Source organism: Phalacrocorax aristotelis, chromosome Z (genome assembly GCF_949628215.1).
Source record: "Phalacrocorax aristotelis chromosome Z, bGulAri2.1, whole genome shotgun sequence".
Classification (NCBI taxonomy): Eukaryota; Metazoa; Chordata; class Aves; order Suliformes; family Phalacrocoracidae; genus Phalacrocorax; species Phalacrocorax aristotelis.
The window spans coordinates 73,202,382-73,227,477 of record NC_134311.1 but is presented as its reverse complement, the minus strand read 5'-3'; the positions used below and the strand labels follow the sequence as shown (position 1 = coordinate 73,227,477).

Sequence of the window (25,096 nt, the reverse complement as noted above, 5' to 3'; positions counted from 1 at the left end):
AATAACTCTGGTACAAAACACTTTAAAAGAAATGATATTTGATAAAATGGAGGGGGGAAGCGAATACAGGGGGATTAAAATCTTCAAGTGGATTTAAAACCTAACAGGGGTTAACACCATCCCTTCAAATTATTTACAAATATATTTAATGTGTCAGGGCTTGGAACATAAAATACTTTCTGTTCAAAATCTAAGTAAAATTAAAATGTTAGAACTTGGCATATTCCTGCTTTTCTTAGTCTAACAAGCAATTTAAAGCTTACTATAAATGTCAGAAGGATATGGCAGTTTTTAGTTTATATTATCCAGCTCGTGCTTACACGAAGTATCACAGAAATTCAGCCACTTCCCTGCATCTAGGTGAATTAGATGGCTGTGTTTGCAGAACCTTAAACCAGAGATTACCTAGTGGCTTACCATGAATTGTCATGCTGGATTGGTGATGTGGCTGTGGCTGCAAGCTCTTTGCTACTGCCTATCAGCTCAGGAAATGTGGCTGCATCCTTCCTAGGTCCTGAAGTTATTCCTGTGAAATGAAGACAAACCAGACATCAGAGGCTAGTAAGTTTTGGAGAGCTGTTTTGTGATTCTGCATTATCACAGAATACTGGGACTAAAAGTTGCAACATTTTTGGAGTGCCGTATATAGTGAAACGGCAATCGGAGAACTCATCAGCTGACAGTACTATGCACAGCATGCATTTCAGGATCACACAGAATCAAATCTGTAGAATAAGTCACACTCTACAGCTTCCATCTTACTGCCCGAAGTTTGACAGGCTTGCACTGTGTCACGTCTTATAGTGGTCCACAGGATTCAGATTGTTTCACAGATGCAGTTCTCATGACATACAACAAGATGTTTTCCAAGTGTAAATAACACTGTAACAGTATTTTGCTTTCAATAAAATAGAACTGTTAGTCCTTTCCTTCTTACCCCCTCCCAATAACTCCTGAATTACAAAATAACCTAGGTTGAAAGGTGAAGTCTGGAGATCATGTAGTCCAATCCTCCATTCAAAACAGGGCCAACAAGATAAGGTTTAAGGCACTTGTCCAGTTAGGTTTTGAATGTCTCTACTGACAGTGAACCAAACTCTCTGGGCAACTTCTCTGGTTCCAGTGTCTGACCACCCTCACAGTGGAAAATGTCTTCTGTAGAGCTAATTGGGATTTCCTGAAGTCTAACTTTTTCCCATTGTCTCTTGCCCTGTTGCTGATGACTTCCAAGAATAGTATCATTCTCTCTTCTCTACACCCTCTGCTTAGGTAGCTAAGAAAGCAGGAAGATCTGTGCTGAATCACCTGTTCTTAAGCCTCAATGCACCCAGCTTTCTTAGCCTCTCCCAGTAGGTCATATGCTCTAACCTGGACTGTCCTGCTTGCCTCTGCTAGACTTCCTACAGTTTGTCAATGTTCTCCTTGCCCTGCAGAGCCCCAAACTGGACTTAGGACCCTACAGATACAGTCTCACCAGAGTGGATCAGAGAGGAAGTGTCACTTCATCCACCCAACGACCACAATTCTGCTATTACGGCCCAGTATGAGGTTTGGTTACTCCATCACACAGGCACACTGCTGACTTGTGTACAACTTGCTGTTCAGCAGGACAGTCAGGTTTTTTTCTGGCAAAACTGCGTTCTAGGTTGTCAGCACCCAGTTGGTCCTGTTACATGCGATTGGTCCAACCCAGTTGAAGGAACTGTCATTTCCCTTTGTTGAACCTAAACAGGTTTCAGTCAAACCATTTTCCCAGCCTGTCAAGCTCTTGAATACTGGTCCCTACCCTCCAGCATATTAACTGCTTCCCCAGTTGGTGTTGTCTGCAAACTTGCTGAAGGTGCATCCTGTCCTGCTGTCCAGGTTGCTGACGTTAAGCAGTTAACTACTGGCAATGGGCTGTCAGCTGGACTGACGACAACCCTTTGAGGCTAGTGGTCCAGCCAATTTCCCATCGACCTTGCACCTTTCACCCACCCACCTGTGAACTGATAGGATTTAGTTAGACAACATGCAGACAAGTAGTCAGAGGTAAGTGGAATAGGCAAATCAGGAGTAATTTGGTCTACTACACAAAAGCCTGTGAGTTTGGCCTTTTTAAGTCTAGCCTAATTAGCTCTGTCCAACCAACATCACTTAACTAAACAGTAGAGTATAGGGAAAACTACAAGTGTCAGCAAAAATTAAAGTAAAATCAGTGTTTAGCTCTTTAAGTAATTCTGTCATGCCTAAATATTTCTCAGCTCTGTCAACAGCAACATTATATACCATCCATGCCAAAACATGAAGCAACACAACAAGGTTGTAATTTTAGCTTCAGCAAAAAACTTACAGATGTCCAAGGGATTAAGATTATTTAAAATACTGCATTGATTTAAGATGTATACAAAGAAATACAATATAATTAAACCACATGTTTTGAGGTGTATTCTAGGGAGGCTAACAAAAGAAATGGGTTCTTGTTGCCCTGCTATAAGGCACCATGCTTCAGTACCATGAAGTGAAAAAGTCTCGTCTAACAAAGAGTTAATTACCACTGAAGGAACTGTTAGAAATATCATGGGGATATATGTTGATTGCATGTCCTTGGTAACTTGATAGTGTGCCAATCCATGATGAGAAGAGTAGGTATGCGTATAAAGACTGGAAGCCACTTGCTTAGACTTTTGGCTTTATGATCAAATAAGAGATATTTAGAAATAATTTCACGTGACAGTGGAATGAGGCAGATGGATTTTAAGAAACTAATCCAAAGTAATAAAAGCCTGGTGAGCATGGGAGAATATATTCAATTCCTAACATGAGAAAAGGCTGGCAAACTGTCAACATACTATATTCATAGCAAAGTAGAGGTATTTCTCAAAAAGAAAATAATACATGGACTTGCAAGTGACCAATACAACATCAAGGGGACTTTTCAAAGACCCAAGTTTGAAAATATTACCAGGGTTAGAAATGGAAAACAAGAGAAAGAACTAAGTAGGAATATACTGGCGCTGTTAGGCTGCACAGATGTAAATCAGGGGTAGCAAGAAATCCTGAATAAGTGCATATCTAAACAAAAAAATGTTTAAAAATGCATACTGAAAAAGGCATGCAAGTTGATTGAAGGAAAAGGAACACCAAAAAGCAAGCAGGTCTATGAATATACAAAGAAGATTAAATCAATAATGATCCTAAAATGGCCAAGCTACTAATAACTTTAAAATATACTATGAGAAAAAAATAAAGAAAGGGAATATTGGCAAGTAGGAGATAATGAAGACCATGTTGATGTATAATACCTGCCTATATAAAGCTGATGAAAAGAAATTATCAGGGGGAAAAAAAAAGATACAAATTCTTTAGTCTGAAGGATATATATTTCAGGGCTAAAGGGAATTAGTTAATGAATTTATGAAGTGACTGGTAATTATTTATGAAAAGTCATAGAGAACTGGGGTGATACAAATGACAGCAAATTAATTAGATTTGCAGGTGTTGGAAGGCAGTATGAGACTGGAGACCTTGTAGATGATCTAGAGAAGCAAGAAACACGGAAAAAGAATAAACACATTCACCCTTGGAAAAAAACAAAGCTCATATATGGTGTGATAATCTAAACTTTGACACCGAGAGAACCTGGAGTAGCAAAGTATAGCAAAAACTAAACTAGATGTAAGCTACCCCCAAAGCAATCATAGATGTCTTCTAAATGGTAATGTTAAAATATTATTTTCAATTTGGTTAACTTGGTCTAAGAATGATTTAAAGTAGATTAAGAACTCAATTGAGAAAATTCAAATAGCAGTATATTTCTGCTTGAGAAACAGACAACTAAAATGTGAAGAAAGTGGGAAGTACAACAGTCTACTTTTGAAAGTGTAAACACTAAGAATGAAGATATACAGTTGAGGCTGGTTCAAGCAGTAATAGGATGAAAGTAAGCAAAGGGAAATCTAGGCTGATAATCATGAAAGAAATCTTTATGAATTGAATAATACTAATATTCATAACACTTAACATTTATATAGTACTTCACAGCTTCAAAGCACTTCACTAATATTAACTAATTGCTCTATTTGGTTGTAGGGAAGAGTCTTCCCTTAAGGGAAGAAGTTCCAGATTCTGAATCCCTAAGAAGCTACATTAGAAAACCTACTTAAAAACAAACACTCCACAGAAAAATCAGCCCCTGGAAAAGTATAGATTCTATGAGCTAAAATAATTTTCCTTCTCTGGCTTTTTCTTTTACATATGGAAAGGAAAGACATGCGTGCTATACATTATCATGCAGATGCTATGTCCTCGAAAGAGATACAAAGGAAAAAATAGTTTGTTCTTTGTTTCAATGCAGAGATATTTCAGGAAGGGTGTGAAGAGGAAGACTTTAAACGTAAATGTAGAGAAGTGCCCAATATTGCAGAATGCAATCGATAGAATCTACTTTAGTTTCTCAGCCCAAAACCAGTATTTTCCAGGGCAGGAAGGAAGAGAAACACACATTTCTGTACTCCAGTGCTTTTTAACTAGACAAGTTGTTAGATTTTAGTACAAATTGACATAGCTGCTGGTGACACCAATAAAAACAATTTACTGCTGAAAAGATCTAAGACTTGAGGATTGCTTTGTCTGCTTAAAGTTTTGCTGGTAACACTGAAAAAGTTTGGCTACAAGACACAAACACCTGCTAAAGCACAGGAATAAAAATTAAGGAGTAAACAGAAATCAAGAGACAAAAAGCAACAGTGGGAAAAGAAAAAGCTGATTGCCTAAGCTGACCCAGTAAGCTTCTACCCCGAAAAGAGAGCACAAGTGCCCCCTTCACTCCATGAGGTGATGGGACCAGGTTAACAATGCTCTTCTTCCCACTACTAAACACCTGCAGAGAGAAAGGAAAAGTGGGCTTATTAGGAAATCACCCTTTCCAAACTCTCTGCACTCATAGTAAGTGAGCAGTCCTGTGCGCAGTAAAGCCTTCCAGCATTCCAGCATGGGAACGGCTTCCTGATTAATCATTTTATCTTCTAAAACAAAAAATAATCTAAGACGACAAAGGTATTTGAACAAGACAACACCAAAACTTGGTACAACTACATTGCTGTGGAGGGACACTATCACGGGTTGCACTGTCTCCCAGATGCACCCACTGTTCCCGGTGGTACAGGGAGATTATATAGTGATCCCAAAAAGCACACATCAGCACTGGCACTGCACTAAGGCATGCTTGGAGAAAGTCCCCATCCTGAAGAACATACAATTTAAAGAGACAAGACAGATCAAGGCATGAGAAAAATAAACCTCCGTAGCAATATGTTAACATCTGACTGTCGAGAAGTTTTCAGTGGACATGTTTCTGTACACAGTATCCAGCAATGCTGTTTTCTGATCAAAAGGCCACCTTAAAGTATGTGGCTAAATAACATCAAGTTTCATGCCTCAAGATGTTAACTTGTTGGCTTCATGCCCCTTTCCCACATCACATGGCTTAGCTAGAGCTCAGGTAAATGTACTTCTTTGGTAGAGGGATCACTTCATATTGACACAATAGGTACTGAATGCTGTCCAAGACAGTCCACCGGGCTTGCTGGCTCAGCACTCTGATGCAGTAAGGCAAATACGATATTTTTATAAGTTTCGCCACAGTAAACAATGTTAGCATCCTTCATTTTATTTTTGTGATATGCTGAATAATTGCTTCCTAATAAAAAAATAAATTCTGAAGTAGAAATCCCAGGACAGCAACAGATGGGAAGATCCAGCAGAAGCAAGGACAGAGACAGCTAAGTCCAGAGCTAACTAGAATTAAGAAACTTGACATTGTGCCCTGGTGATCTCCAAAGATGGAAAAAACAGTTTACAAGTATGTGTGTATGCTTGTTAAAGGAGTCCAAACATATAACAGAGGGAAGCCAATTAAAAAGGTACTAAATACAGAAGACTTCAACTTCAGTGATTAGCGCTAGGTAATTTGCCTTGTGATAAACAAGGCATTCAAATCAGTAATAGACCTGAGGTTGTTCCACAGCTTGAAAGCATTTCTCTGAACTTTATCTGGTATCACAGCAAGGGCCAATGTTTATAAGTTATATTTTGCCATGCAGCTCTACCTTTTCAAAGCTAGCAATCCCAGTAAGTGTTTGCAAAAGATACCCACCATCTTCAGAAATTATGCTGACCACTATGATCACTAAATCAGCACACGTGCAGCTCAGTTGCTATGTGCAGTAGGCAGATGCAGCTTGTAACTTCTCCTAAGTACTACGAAATGAAATGAATGACTGAAAGAGATGCCAGGTTGGATTTTTTTCCTCAAAATCTATGGAAAATAAATTACTTTTGGGGGACTATCCCTATCCAAGGAACAAAACACATCCTCCTACTGTGAAAAATCTCAATTTCAACACTACAGTATTGAGAAGGAGGGAGGAGAAGGAAGGGGAAAAGAGAAGAAAAAAAAATGATAGCTGAAAAAAACATAAAAGAAAACCATCAGTGAAAATTGCCCCTGAAACTTTGCAGAATTGTAACGGCTTTCTCTTGCTTAAATTGATTGGTGTAGCAATGTTATAAAATGACTATTAGGATTCATTGTGCACAACAGAAAGTGTGAAATGTCAGCAGACTATACAGCAAAAGTAATGGGTCCTGAACCCCTGTTAGTCAAAAATGATTTTGTTTCAAATTAGAAATTGATTTTTTTGGACACAAGCCCTTTACAGGCTTCCAACTTTTGTAGCTGTGCCTTGGAAGAGATTAACCTCAGCCACTGTTTGGGTCCAGGCTGATGATACCCTTTTGAAAGTTTCTTCACAGGGACTGCTTTTTAATGTTGGTACAGTCTTAACCAATAACACAAGTTATTTGTTCCTTTGAGAACGGCACCACATTTCTTCTCATTTTGCCATTTTCTTTATTTTTATGCTGACATATACGGTAAACTGGCTGACAAGTTAATAAAAAAAAAGTTAGCTCATAATTGAACCAAGGATTATGTTCAAGGCTTGGCAGTGAAACATCCAAGCTGCTTTTGTTCCCAACTCTTTCTCTTCCTAAGAAGGGCTGCTTCTCTGCTCCTTAACTGGAGGTGCTAAGCTCAAAGCAGGATAGATTCAGCCATACAGACATCCCTGTGTGGCAAAATATCAGGTTGTGATGGTGGAGCCATTACTTGGGGAGGAAAAGAATGTGAAGAAGATTACATTTCAAGAGCAACCCCCGCTGCACTTATTCTCTCTGCTTGCTGGGAAAAGAAAAAGAATTGTTGAAGTAGCTTTTTGAGATTAAAGGGCTATTTCTTCCCTTCCATCAGGAACATCAGCCAAGAAGATCACTTGTTATTTACAAGGCTTTCTATGCTTTTTATTACTTTAAACGTAGCTGCTTTCTCTTGGGTTGTTTTAAGCAACTTGCAATCCACTCCCTCTAATCGTGCATTTTACTGATATGCTCTTGAACACATATATACAATTTCTAAATGCCATCAGCACACTCAAGGCCCTGAAATACAGTATGCTCCCCCTTACCTTCCCTTGACTTGGTGCCTTCCCTCTTGGTTTGCATCAAAAAGGTTTGCCCATCTCCCATGTTTGCACCAAAACCAACCATTTTCTTCCCCGAACTGCTCCCACCACTACTCCTGGGTGTTCTGGAGGTTTTGCTCACTGCAGGTGTCCTTGGAAAATAATCTTCATGTTTCAACACTGGTACACTGGGAGGAAAGAAAGATCACAGTATTACATGACTCATTCAGCCCTTTCAACACTGCACCCAGCGCTCTCCCCTACTTTCACTCTCCAGAAGTGTTACCATCATGCTGATGTTTGATTTCTTGTTGAATCCATTTATAATGTCTGAAATCAGGATGCCTAAGGATTGAAGAGTTACCAACCTACTTTATCAGAAGCCTTTGGTTATCAGCAGCTGGCAGCACTTTGACAATTTTATTTGGAGTTTTGTGGCATTTGGCACATTCCTTAAAACATTAGCTCCTGGATTTCCTGTGCGGTTAGGACAGGACAAGTGGGATGAAGATACATAAAGTACTTTGTCCAGCACATTGGAACAAGGTTGGAAGAAAGAGTAATTAAAAAAAGTGTTCACTTTGCTACAAAAAAAGGGAAACAGAAAAGATTATGTGAAGAGAAAACTGGGGTCATAGTTTGCATAAGGGAAGCAGATCATAGAAGCATAGAATTATTTAGTTTGGAAAGGACCTTTAAGATCATCAAGTCCAACCTAATGCTGCCAAGTCCGTCACTAAACCACATCCCTAGGCACCACATCTACATGGACTCTTAAATACCTCCAGGGATGGTGATGCATTGATTCAAGAAGAAAAGGGATAAGAGTGAATAAGACAAAAAGAGGAGAAATTAATAAACAAAATTACTTGTAAGCAGGATAGAGAATGTATGAGCAAACTGGTGGGAGAGTATCTGGTGCAGCAAGTGCAGCAGTTTGAGTAGAGTAAGAAAAGCGAAAGCTAACCAGAACCATCATGGTTCAAGATAAACTCCAGCACAAGTTTGTAAACACTGCATAGATAGAGCCAGGAGGCAAATTTGGTGATGTGGAGCACGCACGTCTCAAGTCTCTACGGTCACAGGCAGCCACAAAACATTTTGGGAAGACAGGAGGCTATGGAGACCAGTCTTCCTCTCTGTAAAGATAACCCACTGCTTTCAAATTCTGCTCTCTGGGAAACAACTGCTGCTTTAAATGAGGATTCCCAACACATATACATCATTAGCCCCCTGTTTAAAAACATAAAACAACCTCTGGATCATCCACATGAAGGAATACAATTCATCCCAAGATTATACTGCTCTACTTGCAATCATGGGAGTGACATAAAGCTTTCCTAAGTTAACAGAAGATTAAACAAATCTTTTTCCTATTTAAGCATCAATTTTACATGGGTAACCCAAAGACTGCCACTGAGTTTGTGTTATTTGGGATACAGCTTTGTGGAGGCCAATTCACAAGAATCTTTTACTTAAAAGCTTACACTACTGAAGTTACTGTGCATCTGAGAAAAAAAAGCAGATATCTGATGTTCCCATCAGAAAACGATAGCTAAATTAAAAGTTTCAAATCAATGTGCTGTATGAGGCATTGTTTAATAGGGCCCACTGCGCCTGTTGGACAATTAGTATTACTCCTGTATTATTAATGCAGAACATTATATAATGGCTTATGACCTGTAATAACTGGCTGAAGTTTTGGATAAAGCTTCTCTGAACAACCTCCATTTACTGTAGGGCTTCAAACTGTGTAGCCACTAACAATATTGCAAAGTGTTATTAAATTTTCTGGTGGACTAAATTAGTATCTTATTGGAATTATATGAAATTATTAACCTACTAATTCCTGCAACCCAGAGTACAGCAAGGGGTGGGTTTGGAACCTAATAACTATTTAAAGAGGCTTAAAGGTGTAATACTTGACCAGCTTTCTCTGATAATACAGGACTTGATATTCAATTTGCCTATACTTGTATGATTAACAGCATTTAAAAAACACTAAGGCTGTCATTATTTGGATGCTTTCTGAGTTTTTAAAGTACATTTAATTACAACCTACAGATCTTCTCTGAAAAAAGTGACCTTTGCCTTGTACATAAGGAGGCGATTACTCGACTGGTTCCCTACAATACTTTTTACATGGTGCAGTTACCTCTAGAATACTGAGTTCTGGTTTAAATAATGCTATGGCAGAGGCAATTCCAACAGAAACAGACACTAAGAAGTTACGGAAGCTTATTTATGAGGAAATAACAAAAGCAAGCGTATTTGCATTTATAGCTCACTAAACAATTAATTAGAGCCTGGTTCTTTAGTATTTAATAAAAGAAAGCTCACACCAAAGTTTTGATCAAGTAAGGATAGAATGTCCAATCTTAAAATGACAAGCACTTAATCTGAGAGGTGTTCACTCCACAGAGGGAAAGCAATAATGTAGAGAGATACAAAAATTAAATAACTAACAATGTACCAAAATTAAGTGAAGAAAACATAAGGGGGGGAAAAAAAGGTCTCTTTCAGAGCATAGTTACTCATCTACCTGTGAAATAATTAGTAAAATGAATGATGTGACTAGTGCAACCTGGAAAATTTAAAAATAACATACGGTCCAAAGGGATCAGTTATGTACAGCTAGAGAGATTAAGTGACAAAGCAGGTCCTTCTCTATTTTCAAATCCAGCAATCCATCATATCACTTAAATGCAACATAGTTAGTAAGACTTCCTGCAGGGCACCACGATATTCAATGAATTTTCACGTTATTCCCTGAAACTACACCGCAGAGAAGACTGTCTACATAAAGACCTTATTAACCTACCTAACATATATACTAAGGCAGGAGTTGTAGAGTAGCATGGCCAGAAAAGAAGCAAGTCTCAGCACTGCTGCCTCCTTATGAATATTGAAGTATATCACCAACAAAGGAAAACACACCTTGAACATTTCTTCCATTTTGTCTGAGCCTCATATCGCGATATCCCTGCTGAGCATGAATGGCAAATTTTAAATGTCATTCAAGACCCATAGAATACTGCTATTATTTGCATTCCTTAAAAAGTAGAAAAACATTAACCTTTTGTTTTATTGAATTAAAATGCCATGGAAATGCTGATGTAGTCTTCAGAGACTGAAATACTTTTACAAAGAAGAATAGCTGTCATTTATTAGGCACAAAGAACAATTACTTGATAGGATGCTTTCTGACAAAAAGCAGATTGGTATTCTCATCATAGAAAAGGCATTGTAAAAAAACCCAGCACAGACCTCTGAGACTTGAATAATTTAAAGCTGCATTTGGTGCAATTTGAATTTTTCTTTAGGGAGGCAAAGTTAAATACCTTTAATTTGTTCTAATTATTTCAAATTTGCAAGTTAATTATGGCTGATCATTAAATAACAAAAAGGACTATCGTCTCCATAGAGTTTTACCTCCTACCCTCTGCATTACTTAAGCTAGATTTTAGTATGCATGAATTAACTTTCTAAATAATCACATGGTTTGACTAAATGGCTCAGTAAAATGAGCTCTGATCCTCAGAATGAGCATTAATGGACATTAGAAAGGCTATTGGGACCCATGTTACTTACATTATAAGTATTTTTAATGGGGTCTTATTTACTAATCTTTATGTACTGTTCAAGTTAGGGCACCATATAGATACATTATTCTGCCTTAATAGAGGAAAGTCAGTTCTTCAAGATACTAAACCAAATGTCCATTTAGAGCCAACTAAATTCATTTTTAAATTAATGCAGGAAAACTCGGATAGAATTTAACTTGTTTTAGCTGCTCATCCTGATGAATCAATCCAACATAATGGTAGCCTTGGTCTGCAAATGGAGTTTTACAGATCTATTGAAACACTAAGCAACTCAAGCAACTAAGACCCTTGCCACAGAGTAGCATTTACTATCAGCATGCGTACGCCCCCAAGGTTTTGTCTCTTCCCTGCTCTCTACCTACCGTTCATCTGACGGGTTCCCAGCCATCGATCCCAAATTTGTATGCTCACCTTCCACTGAACTCTGATCTCTCCATGCATTTTTCAGTGCAGATCAGTGGCATCCAGAGAACATGACTACATTATAACTAGCCAGAAATACAAAATGAAAGGCAATTCATGCCTCCAGTATATATGTTCAACAGATGGCTGCCTTAATGGTGCCCTACTGCACCCTGTTGAGGCAAGGGCTTGTGAGTTTAACCATTATCAAACTAACAGATTGCAATGGTAGGTTAGCTCCAAAAGCAAACATGTTGGAATGTTATTTTCCTGTTCTGCAATTTCTGTTTTAAAAATAAAATAATTAACAGTTCATGTGTGCAATCTGCTGAAATTATATCAGGCCAAGAATGCATAACACTTAATGATGCAAAACTGGTGATAAGTAGACAACCCAAGCAATACGTTTTTGTAGTTGAAACCTGCATCACTATTTCAGATGCAGTTTGACAAACAGGCTTAAAATTGCTTCCCCCCCTGCCACTTTGGCTGGGAGAGTTTTCAGCCAGATCAGCTTCCAGAGTCAGCTCGGTATAAAGCAGCAGTATCACAAGTGCTGGGACAAAGAAGAAGGTGTCAATATATCACAGGATCTTATTTTCAGCGGGGGTCCAAATTTAGATCAGTTTAAATCAAGTTATCAAACCACACTTTGAAAACCACTGGTTCCAAAGTGGGACTGTTTGGGAAGCTGGCTGCATGGCAAATAAAAAAAAAATTTCACAGGAGAAAGGACTGAAGACTTCGGATGAGTGAATCTGAGAAGCAACAACAACGGTCTCCTGAACAACCACAACTTTTTCAGCCCTCAAAAGTGTATTGTGTTACTCTTTGTAAGCCCTTACTTCCAGAACTACCAAGTGCAAAGACTTCTCAAGTGTTTTTTTCCACCATGTCAGGTAGGGCGGTGTGATTACCCTAATTTGCAAGGCAAGGAAGATGAGAAACTGATGCAGTAAAGAAGCTGGGACCCTGGACAGCAAGCAGGTCAGCAGAGGTGAAAGAGCTGGAACCAACTCCCAAATACTCCACTCACTGACAAAAGAAGACACCTCAGATTAGTGCACAAACCATGTGTGTCTGCTTAGAGCTAACCACAAGGAAAACCCTGAGAACAGAATTAGAGCTTATGGCCCTCCTTAGAACATCTCCATCTGCAAACCTGGATCCTCTTCTGTGGGGACACAGCCTGCACCTTCTTTCCAGCGTAGCTGAGGGGAGAAACACATCAAGATGTACAAGCCAGCAGAGCAGCACACGGGAAAGAGGAGTCAGATTGGTCCACTTGCTCCTGCTTTGCATAGGGTGTACAAATTTACAGGACAGCTGAGTAGAGCTGGAAGGGAGATAAGACTTGCAGGCGGGGAGTTCACAGTGTGAATTTCAGGGCAATCTCTCATCCCTGAATGCCACCACCCTTCCATTCCTTACCACAAAACCAATCTGCTCATGTCAGCAGATGAACCACCTTAAAAACTCACTGTTAAAAAATCTAAAGCCTATCATATTGAAACATAGAGTGCTTGGAAAAAATCTAAGCTTAACATTTTTCCCTTCCTTTAAAAAGCAGGTAAAATATCCTAGTCTAATGTGAATGTTGAAGGCTGTGTTGAAGCCTGGAGTAAGATTTTGTGGCCCAGTTATGACACCTGGCATTTTGAGGCTTATGTTAAATGCACCAACATGTTAATGACAATGCTGGGACCCAGTGCATGTTAAGAAGGAACAGTTACTTTCCTTTCTAGAGAGCATGTCCATTTATAGTTTTGACATCACAGAAGAGTTTGGGACATCTTGGACGAGATGAGGTGGCTCAGAGCCCTGTCCAACATGACCGTGAGTGTTTGCAGGGATGGGGCATCGACCACCTCTCTGGGCAACCTGTTCCTGTGTTTCACCACCCTCGTGGTAAAAAAAGTCTTCCTTGCATCTAGCCTGAAGGTAGCCTCTTTGAGTTTAAAACCACGCCCCCCTGTCCTATGGCTAAAAGCCCTGTCAGCAAGCCTGTCCCCATCTTTCTTCTAAGCCCCCCTGAAGTATTGAAAGCTGTCAAGCAGGTGCTCCTGGAGCCCTCTCTTCTCCAGGCTAAAGAATCCCAATTCTCCCAGCCTTTCCTCACAGGACAGGTGTTCCACCTCTTTGATCATTTTTGCAGCCCTCCTTTGGACCAGCTCCAACAGGTCCATGATCTTCGGGACCAAGTCCATCTCCTTTCTCACATATTTTTCTAGGCAAAAGGCAGGAGGGCAGGGACAGGTAGGGGAACACCTCAGCAGCCAGTGAGAGTTCTGCACTGAAATATGAATCTTATCAAATCTGCCTGTAACAAAATGATTTTTCATCATAGAAAGTAGATGTGATTGCCTACAATCTACATGTTATTATACACACAATATGTTGCTGGGGAGTGATGCAGAGCTTCCATCTCTTACAGTCCTCTTCAGGCTCAGCGTCCTTGAATCCATTAATGCCTGTGGGTGTATCTGGTTTCTCTGCTGGGTTTATTTTTTTCTCTGTTGAATGATCTCTTCTGCACTTACTGTGTTTGGCTTAGTTTCCTCCTATCTTGGAGCAGTTATACTGGCCACTATGCTAAAAACTTTTCCATGTATCAAGCTGTACCAGCATACAGTAATCCACAGCACAGCCTCCAGACCATGTCTCTCAGATACCAGTTCCTTCCCCATTCCCTCAGTGACTGGTGCTCAGATACTTAATTCCACCAGCAAGAATTGAGGCCAAATATGCTCTTAATTAGCAATGACCTATTAGATCATACCAGCCATAGGTGAAACCCTGGCCTCATTGAATCAATCAGAATACTGCCTTTATCTTCAATGAAGTCAGGACTTCACTTAATACACACAGTTAGAGGTCTATTTGTAGCAAGTACTAAGCTAAATTCCACCTAAAATTATATTCATGCCTTCCCTTTGAAGCCCTGTCCTCATTCTGCTTTAAGTTAGCTATATTTCAACTCCCTACCAACATGTTCCCCGCGTATCTTATTTTTCCTAACAAACAGCAAAATGAGCTCTGATTACTTTTCTCTCTTTTCTTCTTAATTCACAGAAAATTCCAACATAAAGGTTTTTACACAGTCATAGAGAAATGGCCACAGAAAACAGGCTGGTAAAGCTTTACCAGGACAAAATGCTGTGATTGTGTGTTTGGCCTTTCTTACAGAGCAGAGCAGCTGTCGTTCCAGCAAGCAGTGCTGTCAGGCTTCACAAAAGAAAGTCATGTAAATGTCAAGTCATAGGTATAAAAACAATCCTTCAAAACAGTGTCTGTATATCTGAAAAGCCTGCCTAGCTGTCACCAGAGAAAGTACCATAAGGAATGATGCAAAAGCCTGTTTAGGACAAACAAAGTTTTTGAACTAAATCCAAAGTTCTCCAGTAGATCAAGCCGCGACACTCTCTCCTTCAGAAGGAGAATCACATGCTCTTCAGCAAAGTGAATGCCTTAATGCCTTATCCAGCATCACTATTGTTTGGCTGAGAGCCAGCCCCATTCACAAGGTGCCCATCAAAATGCCATATGCAAGCTATCTCCTGAACAAACATTCCCCAAATTAGATTGCAATTTGGTTGTGATAAATGCATAGAACAATAATGCACCACCCCTTGCATTGTTCTTGGCCCACCCAGGACAAAAGACTCTACAGTAGATGGGCTGCACTGCAAAACAGGCCATGGCTGAGCTGTTGCTGCAGAAATCAGTCTGAGTGTGCAGGTAACCACCTGCTTGGTGCAAGAGTCCTTATATTTTCCTTCACTAAGACGATCAGTACATAAGCGCTCTCTCCTCCATAGGAGTTTCCAGACAGGCTGATAGGTGTTGATAACAGGAGCTTTCAGTAAATGAGCAGCAATTGCAAAAGCCCTTTTTCTGATCATGAATCACATCATGGAGCAATCATTTGCTAAGGATAAGTGACAATATAGCAAATGAGGGACACAATAGGAGTTGAAAAGTAGGTACTCACAGGGTTTCCAATATGCCCTACTAACAAGACATTTTGAAGAGATGCCTAATTAGAGCAACAGATATTTAAGATTGCACTCTTGTGTGCAGGTATTATGAAGAGTTACATACGCACAGAAAATAAGAGTTTTGGAGGATCCTGCAGTGCCTATATGCAGACAGAAGAGTTACAAAGGACATAACACCTCCAGCTGCTTCTGTTCATTGACAAAGTTGCACATAGATGCTAACTTTCAATACTCAGGATACTGGCATGATAAATTATCATCCCTGCTTTCTAAGTGACGAAATGAAGGAACATAAAGTTAAAAACTTCCAGGTCACTGACAGCTCCCCTGATATCACTCAATATGTTGGAGGGAAAGCCTTTCATAAATGCATCAAATTCTAAAACAAACACAGAGGTTTCATCTTTCCTGTTCTTCCAAGGCTGCTGTCCTTGAATCTGATTTCTCTAACGATTAGGAACATTATCACTGAAACCAACATGGCAGCACCCTTACAGGACCCATCTTTTTCCATGAAAATTCTGTCCTCTTATTCTAATCATCTTTATCTGTATCACACGATGATTGAATCAAGGATTTTAAGCACAGATTACTAGTAGGTTTTAGGGTTATATAGGTCTGTTACTGTTGAAGTCTTAACAAATTTTGGGACTAGTGAATCTGGGGACTGTAATGCTTTTCTTATTCCAAAAAGCCACCAGAGGCTGTGTTGGCACAAGCTCAGTCCAGGTACAAGAGACAGCTCTAACATAATGCCAACATGTCTCCTCACACCACACTGGCTTCCCAGCCAAATACATACCTCATGTGGTTTTTCATTCTTCTTTTATAATGATCAAAAAAATGACATATTAGAATATTACCAGGTCTGTAACTATAAATGTACATGGCATCCTAAATGCTCTCATACTAGGATCCATTAAAATCGTGTCATACACTATCCCACTTCTGTTGGAAACACCCCTCCTGATTCATCTTTACACTTCATTGGCCCTTTTTCCATTATTAAATCACACCTGTGGGACGTGGTCACTCCATGATTAAGGACTATATTAATGCTTTACTACTACACTAGTACTTATCTATATTATATTGCTCAGTAAAATGAAAACACTGAGATTATTTATTGATCTGCTTTTTTAAAAAAATCTTATAGCCCAAAAAGAAGTAAACAGAGACGTTAGACTTTGGACTTTACTCAGATTAGTGGATTACCATGCTCAAAAGATGTACAAGGTCGCTCTTGGTAAAGTTTAAAATAGCAATTCTGGCCAATTCAATTGCCTTGAATCCACTGAAGTTACATAGTTCATTGAACATGTTTGACGGCTAGTGACTGAAAAATCAGGTATTCATTGCAAGTCCAACACAGACTTAGATGCCTAACTGATGGTGTGCAACTCTAAAAACCATGGCCTGGGTCCCACACAAACACAACACACTAAAGATTTCCTTTCTGTGTATGGATTTTATGTGAACGTGACAGCACTACCAAATACTGGCTCAACCACGATATTTATGGAAAAGATTCAACACTTTTTGTACTCTTATATTCAGGAAATAGAGAGACATAATGGAATTGAAACCACACAGAAACCATTGCCTCACTAAGAGGCACACATCAGTGGGATATGTGTTGGCACTCTCTGATGTCCAGTATCACAGCAAGAAACAAAGAGAAGAGATTCTGGCATGAGGCTGTGTGCAGTAAAGCTGTGGGCTCTGCCCAGGCTCTGGGCTGCCCATTCCCTGCCCCTATAAACTGAACATGACAAATACACCATGTACTTTTGTTAGCCCAGATACAGGAGATTCTTGACATCTTACAGCTACCACTATTGATCTTAGGTCTTGGAAATCTATCTTTGCACAAGTTTCTTATAACCTGTTAAGAAGTGTCTGTCCGGAGCTGTTGCCACTAGTGACAGACCGACACCATGATGTGGGTTTAGAGGCTTGCATTATTTGTACTGGCAAACCATCTCAGCCCTGCTGAGTCTACAGCCAGTATATAAATTCCAGTATATAAATTTAGCCCATCTCTCAGAGACATTACTCTGACAAAAAGGATGCAAGATATAGATGGAGATTTAAGGAGCACAAAGTTAAAGAGAAAAAAAAGGATTAACTACGCATCAGTCAAACAGAAGGCCATGTATTACAAAAAGAGGTGATACCTGGTACTATGGACAGAAGTCTGAAGATACTTGCATATTGTTTTGTTTTAACCTCTTGCATGTGCTAGAAGCTATATATAAATATCTCTCCCTAGGTTATTGGTGATATCTTTTGAGTATGATTTAGCTTTTAGGTGGATTTACTGGGCAGAGACAATCCTTGTGGTCAGTGGAAAGAGATGGATTAGTTTGAAACTCATCAAATTAGGATTGGGGGTAGGAAGGAAAAAAAGCAGTCTGAAAATCTGAACCTCTGAACTCTGAAACAAAAAGGTCTCAAAGATGTACGACATGATACAGGAAAGATATAGTCAGAAGAGACAAATGGAGGCAGGAGTCACTATGATGTGACTCAACAGTTCCAAAAGTCAGAAAGATTTAAGGTACATGGTAGGGGCACATGGCCAAAGTTCATGCAACACCCAAAACAACATGAAGTCTCGGATAACGAGCAGAGTAAAGAAGAGAATGAGGCAGATCAAATAAAAAAAGAAGCACCTTTGCCACTTTCCGCAAAGCCAGTAGACAACTGGCCTTCGAAGGAGGGTTTCAGAGAAGCAATGGTGACAAGATCTGAATAAGCAGCCAAGATACTCATTTGGAAGACTCATTTTGAAGGAAGGGAATGAATACAGAGCAGTCAAAGATGACTTTACACTAGTCAAGGGGCAAGATGAAGGACAAGAGCAAGGGGTGGTGTTTTAACTGTTGACACACCAAGGGCATGTTTTGCTGCAGAGGAGAAGGAAGCTGCAATAGCTGTCAGCAGCCCAGATGCAGATGGAGAGAGTGACCCCAAGGTTATGAGTCTGAGTGACAGGGAGGATGTGGTGTTATCAAAATCAGAAGGGAAGAGAGATTTGGAAGAAAAAGTAAAGGAGTTCTGTTTTGGCCAGATTAGAAATGATCTGAAGGCAAAACAACCAGGATTATGTGTCAGAGAGGCAGTCAGATATGCAAGACTGGACGGAACAGAGCAGGGGGTTTAAGAGTTATTGGCAGAGAGATGATAGCCAAATCCGTGTAACTGGATGTTGTCATCCAGGGACATGGGTACAGAAATCTTCAGGCAAATCAAGAAGTGACTAAATTCCTTTCCTACCACCTCACAGAGGTTCCTACCTAGTTCCAAAAGAAATTATCTAAAATAGTGCTGCAAAAACATGCATAAAAAACCCCTGTCTCTCCATAAAATCTAAAGATCATACTGTTTCTAAAATTAGGGCAACCACTAAATGAAAGTTAACCCGAACAATAACTTTAGCTAAACTTTAGGTCACATGCATTTAATATAATGAGATGAAGAATATGAAAAGGCCATTCATAATGGAATTCATTGAGTTAGGAATGCCATGCTTAGCTGCCTTATAACATATAATTAATGATCCTATAAAAATCCAGCAGTACGAACTCTCCCGGCTGCCCGCAGAACTGTTCTTTATGCTGGGTAGGGCAAGCAAGCATCTGCTTCCACAAATACTGCCCTTTGAGAAGCTGAAAAGCTTTTTTTTCCCCTGCTCCATCAGGGACCACACTGCCATTTCCATGACACGCTGAGCTTTGAACCATTACCCAAATCAGACTATAGCATTTGGCAACCCAGTACACATCTGTCATGATAGACTGGTTATTGGTGAAATGTTAAAGAAAAAAATCATTAACCCTTTTCTGTTGTTTCTAATACCCCACCTTCCTCTAGATTATTTATAATCCCCACTAAACCCACCCTCTGTTTATAGTCTTTTAACACAACAGAGAAATATATACTGTCTGGAGAGCTGTCTTGCCTTATACCACTCCCAACCATTTGGTACAACAAAAGATGTTCTCTCTCCATCAAAAGGCCTGATCCCTCCTGAAGCCTTGATGCTCAGATTCAAGGTTAAAGGATTAAGGCCTGAAGCACTGAATACCAGAGGAAAGGAAGCCAAATATCAAAAGAAACACAAAAATCAATCCTCTTCACTGCAGGAACAGTGTGAAGAACAAATCAGCTGGGCTGAATCTAAAATTTTCTCTGCGTGGCTCTCAAAAATTAGCACTGTTATAAACGTAATGGGTAGTTCTGCAAAGCCTCAGCACCCATGCAAAGCCACAAGAGTTCAGCTCAACACACCAGTATGGTCTGGAAAGTTTTATGTCAGAATAATTCAGTGGCAAATACACAAAGTCCACTTCAAAGAAAGTGAGAGCTGGAGAGCGAGCAAGAGCACGCATGCTGTTATCTTTATATGTAGTCTGTATATCTGCAAGTGGCAGAATCTAATATTTACTGGAGTTTGCCTTTTGCTTCAATCCTCTGTGTGCTGAAGTGCAGCCAAGGTCACAAGAGGGGTGGGGGAGTGGGTTTTAGCTTAGTGCAGCTGTGCTCATGGCCAGAACAGCAGGGTACAGAGGATTTCTTGCTTAACTTTGTAATACCAATAGCTTTTGTTCTTAGTCCTGCCCCATCAGTTCTGATATAAGCTTTTAAATGGCGTGAAAGTTGTGCGGGTGGGTTTAAAATCTCCTAATTTAAAACTACCTTCCAGAACATTTTGTTTTATAAGATTTTTCTTAACCTTTCCAACTCACAAATTTCCGGGACATATGAATATCTAGATTAAACACAATTTTCTCTTCATCCAAGATTACATATAAAAATAAAAAGTAACAAAATGATACGTCTGAAAAAGTAATCCACTCCAATTTATAAAAATAGAATTCAGGTTTTCAAAATTCAATCCAGGCAGTAAACTAACAGTCTCTACATTTTCCTGTAAAGGAGGCATCTGCAAATGACTTGCAAAAATGTCTCTCGCTGTCTGCAAGTGTTGGCAAGGAACAAACTCCTTCAGGAGGTGCATGAATTTTAAATATTTCAACCCAAAGGAAAAAAATCTCCAAGCATTTTCAGTTCTGATATGTGATATTACAGAACTATACCCATGCATCAGACTGGCAGGAAATGCAAGTTTTGTGAAAATACCAAAGCACTCGAGTTTCAGCAAGCCTATTTTCACTGATTGCCATCCTATGCTTAGCAGTGTTCCTAACACCAGAGTTCCTGTGCTTTCTGAAGACCCCAGCTACTGGTTGGCTACATCTGCCTACAGAAATTACCTATGGTATCTCCTATTACATCTTATACCTCAAGACTATCAGCAGGCTTCCTGCTCAAGGTTACTTTGGGCTGTAATGGAAATGATGTAATACTGCTGTGCGCTGCATATGTGATCATGAGAACAGAAACAACATAATTCAGGTAAATCTGAGACAGGCAACTTCAAAACTGTCCCACAGCTGAAAGTAAACCTGAAAATGAGATCAGTGAAGCAACTACGTCAGTGGAAATGAACTCCTTGCTCTCCAGTCGGATAAGAATCACTGCCTACTTTAAAAAACAAAAAAAAGGCATGCATAGATATAAGTAAAATGCTCCCCCATGCCCCAGTCAGCAGTAAGCTTTTAGTAACCACATCAGAACAGAAGCCTTTACGCTGCACAAGAAAACCTGTTACCTTTGGAGTCTGCACGTGGCACTAATGAAGGAAAAATGTATATCAAACTCCAACTATACTCTCCCGCTACGTCACAACAGACTCCAGCAGCCATCTGTCGGAGGGATGCTGTGCCTATATATAATGAGACAACACCACGAAAGAAAGAAGAACTTGTGTCTGCACCCAATTCAGCGTTTGCACTATTGGCAGATCTGCAAGCACTTTTTTTACCGGCCAAACAAGTGTTCGCTCCACAAATATCCTATCTAAAAATGACACAAACTTCAGTGTAAAATTATCTGGAACAAGAAAGTAACTTGGGTGTTAAAAGGAGCACTAACAAGTGGGTAAGCAGCTTCCAGATACACAGATTTTATGGGCCATTTGCAAGCACAGTTGATTTAAGCCCAATTTAATGTGCCAGTCTGCCAAAACAGCAAATAGATAAAGAAAAAAAACCCCAACAATTTGTATTCAATGCATTCCTAAAAGTTGGTGAAGTACAATATAGACGCACCTGAAGAGACCAAGGACATCTCATAGATGAACTGAAGCCTGGGATATCTTGGACAACGAGCCATCTGCGGCACTGGTGACAGTTTCTCCTCCAGAGGGTCAGGACAAGAGTAACGGGAGGTGACACACTCCGGCATAAACAACTGACAAGAAAACTCCAAACAGGGAACAAAATGGGTTCTACCATTGCTATCAGTTCCCTTCAAAAACAGGAGTAATGGGGCCAGTGCGAGTCACGTCAGAGGTGGCTGAGCTGCATGCTTGCATGTGATTTTCATTTAATTTTTAAATTACTTGGAGGGGGGGATTGTGTGAACAAACCTGGGTATGCCTGGGACAGCAGGGGGAGCTGCGAGTCTGTGTTCCTCTGCACGTCTATTTAATTGCATTGAATATTTGGACAAAAACACAGAAGTGTGCTTGCACATCACCATAGAAAGATGTCTGCATGTCTAACAAGCCGCAAAAAAAAAAAATCAAGTTGATAACAAAGCATTTAACAAGGAGCAAGAGATAATTGTCGCCTTCTCTCACAAGATAATAAAAAGAGTTACACCATAAACATAAAAATCTTTTAAAAGACCCCTGACAGCATTCCCTCCTGAAACTATCACCATAGCAATGAGCATTAAAACAGGGGGAAAGAACTGCTGAATTCTGTTTGGTATTTTTAACTAACTGAAAATACAGAGTAGTGATATAGAATGAAGCACACAAACTTAAGAAGCTTTCAACAAAATTAAGCGTGGCAAATTCCACCTGCAAATCTTTAATACTCCAGGAAATAAATCCTTTAACCAGGTAGCATACATTGAAAGAGCACCTGCTCTCTCTACCCGTCCTACAGCTGCTGTATCCAAGAATTCCTCTTTACAACATTTTGCACAGGTCAGTGTAGAGGTGCAGTGGCAGGATTGTGTGAAATCTGAGGAAAAGGTGCATTTAAGGTTATGGAAAGCTGTACCAGCAGAGCTGTATAGGAACCCTAAGAATTGGAAAAGCAGGGAACCTCGTATGTTAAGATTTAGGCACACAGTACAGCTCTGGGGAAGGGTACTTGCAAAGTAGGAAACCATATCTTCTCTAGCTGGTGCTGTTAAAAAAGTCTTATTTCCATGACATTCAGATCCAAAGTTAAGATTAAATAAACGAGAGAAGAGTGGATTGTTTTAGAATTCCTCTCCCAGATGCCAACGTCAGGAGCACACACAAAAGCAGGTGCCGGGTGTATTGATCCTACTGAATACACGTGGAGTGGGTACTTGAGCACGTACCAAGCATCTGTGTCTGGGAGATAGAAAGCACTTTGTAGAAGGCTGTTTTATGCGGAACAAATGTATCAGGTTATGTTTTTATTTTGAATATTTTAAAGCACCTTGCACACTGGGGCAGACTTGAAAAGAAATTATACAGAGAACTTGCCGCTAATTGTACAAGTTACTATATCCATTGCTGAAAATTGGCTGTGGGGTCACTTAGGAGCACTCCAACCTACTGAGAACCATCCTCAATAAAACCTGTTCTGACTGCTGCACCTTAGAGAACTGGAGATCCTACATCTGAAGACTCTTCAGGTCCTACACGCCAGCCCAGCTGCACCCTGGCAAAGGGACAGACATTTCTTCCCAACAGCTCCTCAACATACCCAGCAGGGAAGTGACAAATTCAACACTGCAAATTCATACCAGGACCAAAGAGGCTGAGATGGACAATGCTTGCTGACTTTGATAATGAAAAAACTGTAACGGCACAGTTAGAAGACAAAATGAAACAAGCACCCATTAGAAAATTTGGCCAGAGTTTGCAGTAGTCCCCAAGGTAAAAGTTTTCCTTTTCACAGACAGCCAGACTATGACCAAAATTTTTACCAGAAATCAAACTCTGTACTGTATTAGATCATGGAATCCTTTTTTCCTTTTTCAAGGAGGGGAAAAATTAATCTCTACAGGAGATGACAAGATGCTTTTAAAGTACATATCTCATTTCTGACTACAATTACCTTTCAATAGCCTGGCACAGCTGCACGCTCCTATTTGCTTTTTGTTTTTCATTAAGGGCTCCTCTATTATTTGTACCCATCCTACAGCATTTACGTCTGGCAGTGATGCACATTCCCTTGCCTATGATTCTTCCCACAGATAGCAGAGAATAAATTGCAATTAGATTTTCGTAATTGTAGATAATTAACTCAAAATGAGCTGTTAATTATAAAAAACCTATGTTTTTCAGTTCTTGATTATATTATTTATTTTACTTCTAAACTCCAATACCTCACTTCAGCAAGTTTAGTATTTTGGAGGACTTCCACCATTTCCTTTAAAATACCAGGTTATTTTTAAGCTAAGTTTTGCTTATTTGAAGACTGAAATCAAGTTTCATGCTATGAGGTTTCCTAGAGGAGCTCTCATGTATGAACTGGAAATCAGACAGGGCTGAGTTTCTATTAGGGTTCTGATAGCATTTGCTGTAACAAGAACTGTTTAGCAAGTCAAGTAAAAAGCGATTAAAATAACCCACCCCCAAAAAAATTAACCCCCAAAACCCAAAAAAGAGACTTAAAAAAAGGACATATTCCTACCAGCTCTTCATCCTTTCTAAGCTCTAGCCACACGCTTGCACACTCTCTCAATACTGAAGAAAACATCACTTACATATTCAAATGCATAAAAGAGACAAATGGACTTGTCTTCCGTAGCCTCTTTCAGCCTTACATTAGAGTAAATTATTTAGGGAGTGTTCATCTGGTAACCTTTGCGGAACTGAAGATGGCATATAGGAAGAAAGACTTCCAAGTGTTTTGCTGCCAAACTTTGGAACCAGCTGCATGGCAACTTGAGACTGCACAAACACATATTAACTTTGAAAAATCATAGTAAATTAAATGAGAGGAACGAAGAGAGGGTGGGGAACCTTTTAAAATCCAGAAACCTCATTTTGTTAATGGCACAGGTTTTCCTCATTCTCCCTGCTAGGCTATGTAGATTTTTGCAGGTTTTTGATAAACTGTTGCCAAGATGCCCTAGGTTACATTTTTCCTCCAAGGGGCTTAATGCTACTGCATCTTAACATATCATGACTCTCTCCCTCTTTTGTTAAAGTGATCAGACTTCGATCACTTCAGTCTGTGCAAAAACAAAACAAAAAAGCATCAGAATAGAATGAGGATATGCCAGTAATTCACAGCAGCCAAACACCTGGTTAAGCAATGAAGTATTCCAAGGAAATTAGTAACTCCTGTTGTTCTGGAGAAAGAAGTCTTACCCCTTTCCAGTGAAGAGGGATCTCAAAAGAAAAAATCAGTATCACTTGAGGTTAACAAAAAAGAAACAGAAAGCACTGGACCCTTAGTTTATGAATAAATTAACAGTTCTTTCAGTACTCTCATAATGGAGAGAAAAGCTCATTATTTTAAAG

At 39.7% G+C, this 25,096-nt stretch overlaps 1 protein-coding gene across 3 annotated transcripts in view; it reads right to left on the bottom strand.

The window, feature by feature from the left end:
* KIAA1328 (KIAA1328 ortholog) overlaps positions 1–25,096 on the bottom strand; it is a 178,251-nt gene that overhangs the window by 30,103 nt on the left and 123,052 nt on the right. For 2 of the 3 annotated variants that reach the window (XM_075078654.1, XM_075078655.1), the window contains 2 exons: positions 7,506–7,690; positions 418–526 (listed from right to left, as the gene is read on the bottom strand). In XM_075078654.1, coding sequence (XP_074934755.1) covers positions 418–526; positions 7,506–7,690 — 294 coding nt within the window. The remainder of the gene's footprint in view (positions 1–417; positions 527–7,505; positions 7,691–25,096) is intronic. The other variant, XM_075078657.1, reaches the window with a different exon arrangement.